This window comes from Rhagoletis pomonella, unplaced genomic scaffold, assembly GCF_013731165.1.
Source record: "Rhagoletis pomonella isolate Grant_MI unplaced genomic scaffold, Rhpom_1.0 Rhpom_scaffold_10140, whole genome shotgun sequence".
Lineage (NCBI taxonomy): Eukaryota > Metazoa > Arthropoda > Insecta > Diptera > Tephritidae > Rhagoletis > Rhagoletis pomonella.
The window spans coordinates 1-5,802 of NW_023468670.1; the positions used below are offsets into that span (position 1 = coordinate 1).

At 42.7% G+C, this 5,802-nt stretch overlaps 1 protein-coding gene across 1 annotated transcript; it reads right to left on the bottom strand.

The window, feature by feature from the left end:
- Nucleotides 1–4,024: 4,024 nt before the first annotated feature.
- Nucleotides 4,025–5,802, bottom strand: LOC118756390 (the record flags this gene model as incomplete). Its single annotated transcript, XM_036491154.1, is given in 2 exon segments — nucleotides 4,025–4,642; nucleotides 4,714–5,802. Coding segments are annotated over 2 exon segments (1,127 nt in total), but the record flags the coding sequence as incomplete, so codon positions are not given.

The following is a 5,802-nucleotide window of genomic DNA, read 5'->3' on the forward strand; positions in this document are numbered from 1 at the left end:
TCTCAAATGTTCATAAAAAGCTTCATTATTAAATGTTTGAAAGGGACGACCACGGCAAACGTGATGACGACCACGGCAAACGTTTAAAGGACTACGATTTGAGGGCATGCACCTGGAATGTCCGGACCCTTAATGGGGAAGGTGCCTCTGCCCGGCTGGTTGATGTTCTCGTAAGGACAAAAGCTGACATCACCGCCATCCAAGAAATGCGTTGGACGGGGCAAGGCAAACAATGTCTGGGGTCTACTACAGCTGCCTTTTAAAGGAGCGCAAATTCGGAGTTGGATTTGTGGTGGGAGAGAGACTGTGTTGCCGAGTACTGTCGTTCACCCCGGTGGACGAGCGTCTAGCCACAATCCGCATCAAAGCGAGATTCTTCAACATCTCGCTCATCTCTGCGCCCATGCCCCGACGGAAAAGAAGGATGAGGCATCCAAGGATCTCTTCTATAAGCGCTTGGAGCGCACGTACGAGCGCTGCCCCCGTCATGATATCAAAATCGTACTTGGCGACTTCAATGCCAAGGTGGCAAGGAAGAGATCTTTGGAACCACCGTCGGAAAATTCAGCCTCCACGACGAAACGTCCGACAACGGATTGATGCTGATCGACTTCGCCGGGGCCCGAAACATGGTAGTATGCAGTACTAGTTTCAAGTATAAAAAGATCCATCAAGCTGGCTGTCTCCGGATCGAGAAACGAGAAACCAAATCGATCATGTTGTGATAGACGGAAGGCACGCTTCCAGTGTTTTAGACGTACGCACACTTCGAGGCCCAAACATCGACTCGGACCACTATCTTGTTGCAGCCAAGATACGCACCCGCCTCTGTGCAGCAAAAAAGGTGCGCCCAAATATGCAAGGAAAGCTTAACATCGAAAAGCTGCAATCACAACAGACAGCCCGCGCTTTCGCTACTCGACTCTCACACCTGCTCTCAGAGAGCACTCTTCAACAAACCGACATATGCGAGCAGCGGAACCACATTTTCAGCTCATTAAGTACCGCCGCCGAAGAAGTAGTCGGATTTCAGCGAGCCCGAAAGAACAACTGGTACGATGAGGAGTGTCAGGAAGCTGCAGAGAAAAAAGATGCCGCCTACAGGGCCACGCTGCGATCGGGCGCAACGCGCGCTATGTGGGATCTGAAGAGGGAAGCGAGACGTATTTGTCGCAATAAGAAGAGAGGCCGAAATACGTGAGTGCGAAGAGCTTGAAATGCTGGCCGACAGGAGGAATGCCCGAAAATTTTACCAGAGAGTTAGGCGACTTACGGAAGGTTTAAAGACCGGGGCGCACTCCTGTAAGAACAATAATGGCGACCTAGTAACTGATGTCCAGAGCGTACTTAAATTATGGAGGGAACACTTCTACTAAATGGTTGCAGCACGGAAAGTTGTGAAGAAGAAGAACCCGAGCCCGCAGTCGATGATGACGGAGTCGACGTTCCACTGTCTGACTATGACGGGGTACGCATAGCAATAACGCGGCTGAAAAACAACAAAGCCGCTGGAGCTGACAGCCTGCCAGCTGAGCTATTCAAGTACGGCGGCGAGGAGTTGATAAGGTGCATGCATCAACTCTTGTGCAGAATATGGTCAGATGAACGCATGCCCGACGACTGGAATTCAGTGTGCTCTGCCCAATCCACAAGAAAGGTAACCCCGCCATTCGCGCCAACTACCGCGGGATCAGCCTTCTAAGCATAGGTTACAAGGTCTTATCGAGCGTATTGTGTGAAAGACTGAAGCTCACCGCCAATGAACTGATTGGGCCTTATCAGTGTGGCTTTAGACCTGGCAAATCCACCATAGACCTGGTATTCACAATACGCCAAATCTTGGAAAAGACCCGCGAGAAAAGGATCGACACTCACCACCTATTTGTCGACTTTAAAGCCGCTTTTGACAGCACTAAAAGGAGTTGCCTATACGCCGCTATGTCTGAATTTGGCATCCCCTCAAAACTCATACGGCTGTGTAAAATGACGTTGAGCAATACCACCAGCTCCGTCAGAATTGGGAAAGACCTCTCCGAGCCGTTCGCCACAAAACGGGGTTTCAAACAGGGCGACTCCCTTTCATGTGACTTCTTTAATCTGATGTTGGAGAAACTAATAAGAGCTGCAGAACTGAACCGCTCAGGAATAATTTACTACAAGCGCGTGCAATTGCTGGCTTATGCCGATGACATCGACATCATCGGTAAAAAAACCGCGAAGTCTGTTCTGCCTTTTCCAAGTTGGATAGGGAAGCAAATCGAATGGGGCTGGTGGTAAACGAGGACAAGACGAAGTATCTCCTGTCATCAAACAAACAGTCAGCACATTCGCGCCTTGGCACCCACGTCACTGTTGACAGTTACAATTTCGAGAAAGTAGAGAATTTAGTTTACTTGGGAACCAGCATTAACACCGATAATAATGTCAGCATTGAAATCCAACGCAGAATCACTCTTGCCAACAACTGCTACTTTGGACTGAGTAGGCAATTCAGGAGTAAAGTCCTCTCTCGACGTACGAAAACCACGCTCTATAAGTCACTCACCATGCCCGTGCTGGTATATGGCGCAGAAGCATGGACAATGACAACATCCGATGAGGCGGCTCTTGGAGTGTTTGAGAGAAAGATTTTGCGGAAGATTTACGGGCCTTTACGCGTTGGCGACGGCGAGTACCGCAGACGATGGAACGATGAGCTGTATGAGCTTTACAACGATATGAACATAGTTCAGCGAATTAAAATACAGCGGATCCGCTGGCTTGGTCATGTCATTCGAATGGACACCGACGCTCCAGCTCTGAAAGTATTCAACTCGGAACCCGCTGGTGGTAGCAGAGGAAGAGGGAGGCCCCCACTGCGATGGAAAGATCAGGTGGAGAAGGACTTGGCTTCACTTGGCGTTTCCAATTGGCGTCAGTTGGCACAGAGGAGAAACGACTGGTGTGCTTTGTTGAACTCGGCCAAAATCGCTTAGGCGATTACAGCACCAAAAAAGAAGAAGAGAAGGTCGCCCGTCGACAGGCAATGGCAAACCTCCGAGTGTATTTCTGCCATGAAAAGCAGCTTCTCATAAAAATAAAATCGCCGTTCGAAGTGGGCGTAAAACTGTAGGCCCCTCCCCTTTGTGTGACAACATCAAGGCGCACGCCACAAATCGGAGGAGAAGCTTGGCCAAACACTCACATACATGTGTGTAAGCGGCAATCTATTTTTATTTATTACTATCAGTAAAACCTGCCTGTATATGTCAAGAACCATTACATGATAGCACAGACTTTAACAAATTGCACAGCGTTCCCACGACAGTCGGGTCTACGTAACCGTAACAACCCAGATTTATATCTGGCCAAAGACTGTCACTCCAGCAACACTCCCCAAAACCCCTTTGGGGAACTTGTATGCTGCTCCAACGACAACAACAAAATGCACAGGATAATTCGAGTCATAATTGAGATATCTCAGGTCTAAAGCTTGGTTTGTATTGAAAATAGATGTATTTCATTTAAAACCACGTCTATCTTCCATAAAGCGGTATTTTTGAAAAATTAAAAATGCGATATTTCAGTAAAGAATTGCTAAAAATTGATACCGAGTACCATTTTCGCAAGAAGTTTAAATTTTATTAAATTGTGAATAGATGGATGTGGCACCGCCTCCTTGTGTTTAAGTGTGTGTATCTCGGTATCCGTTGCACCAATCTCAAGTTTCACTAAAAACGACGTAAAAATTTTTTAAATTGGAGAATAATTACATGAGTTTTCAGAAATTAACAAAAACGGTATATTTATTAGGTTCCGTTTCTCCCGAACTTACGACTTTTGTGGTAATTGCAATCAAACAAACCTGACGTAGTGCACAATTCCTACACGAGTCAAACTTGAGCTTAAGTATTGAGATTCCAGGAGTTTATTCAAGAAAATATTTGGTATGCTTATTTATTCAATATTTTTGAAGACAAAAACTTACACCATTTCTTGTAGTATGTACATATTTACATTCACAAAACTTCATTGAAGCCTTTAAAAAAATAAATGTGAAATAAATAAAAAAGCCATATTGTGGAAATATAAAAATTCAACAAACTTATACTACTAGCTTTACATTATACGTAAAAAAATAAAATACACGTCTATTTTATTTTCCATTGTACAACTTAATCGTAAAATACTTGCTATTTTTATTCATATGCAGATATAATAGGAGAATTCGCTCTTCTGTGTATTCGTTGTATGATGTGTAATTGTAACTGTATGAGCGTGTGATTTGTTGTTGCTAGCAGTAGCGCGAATTCCACTAATGAGAGCTATAATTTTTAGTGCGACGGAATATCATCACAAGCGCTATTTCTTATTAAAGAACGAGTTTTTTGGGTGTATGATAATTTTTTGAGCGATTATTTTAGTGAAATTTAATTAACATTAATATTGATTATAATAATATTAATAGTGTAATATATATAAATCATTTACAGCTCTTTGGATTTTCACTAAATAATAATTAAAATTGTTCAAAGGCACCTTATAGTGTTAATGGAGTAAATAAAATTATTTGTATGTGGTTTGTAAAAATAAAAGATTAAAAGATTAAAGAAAATGCTTATATTTTATCTCTGGAATTGGAAATTGCTATTCCATGGGTTACCTGAAAAAATATATATGTAAATTAAAAAATTAAAATCCTCTTCTACATAGCACAACTTTAGCTTGAACTACCTAACGCGCCCATTGCCATGTTGGTAGTATTAGGCCTTATGAAAATTTTCACCGGCCTTACATTGCAATTACCAGTAAAATTTGGATTGTAGCTTTGTATTGCTATCCGCGGCGATAATACTGCAGTATTTGAAGCTGTTGAAGTGCTGTTCGATGATGTGGGCGACAACAGCTGGGGGCATATTTGTGTTTCTGGAGCTGGAAGTGGTGGTTGTGAAAATCCTTGAGGGTGCATTATCAACTCAGGTTGGGGAAGAATTGGCCTTTGAGAAACGTTGGTATCATCCGGCGGTTGATTTTGTAGGTTTTTAAGGTTCACACATCGAATAACTTTACGACTTTGCTGAGCTTCAGACAATTTTGCATCATTAGCAATGACAATATCTTCATCATTTATGAATTCAACATCGCTATCTGATTCATTATCGCATGGTTCTTGCTTTACGATGTTTTTATATACGCCAATAGGTTGGTTTTGGTCGAAATTGGGCCCATCGCAGGATTCTATACGCAGCTTCAAAGGTTTTACTGTATCTATGTACAAGTGATTATTGGTAGCGAATTGACATCGTATTCTCAGCGCTGTAGTTGGATTATGTTTGCTGAAATGATCATCACATTCAGTTAGTTGAAGTGACTCATCACAAATTTCACAAAAATATTGCAGTGTAATAAAGTGGTCCTTCTTCAAATGAGATGCATATGTTTCCCACGAATTGGCAGCGTTTTCAGGGCAAAAGAAGCAGCTTTTAGTACTCGAAAAGGTTTTCCTCAGCTGTGCAAATACGATGGCTATTGATATTTGGACGCACTCTGTCGAGCGTATTATGGTCACGATCGGAACATCTCTGTATAGATGCTCTTGCTTTAGATGTTCGAAAAGTTTTTGGCGATCATGATGGTAATAAGAGCACACACAACAAATATGTATATTAAGCACATGCATCTTTATATGTTCTATGATGGGGTCCCAATTTTGGCAATCAACACGAAAATCACATTTAGCACATTTAAATCTACTACCCTCGATGCGGTGACTCCTTCTCAAATGTTCATAAAAAGCTTCATTATTAAATGTTTGAAAGGGAC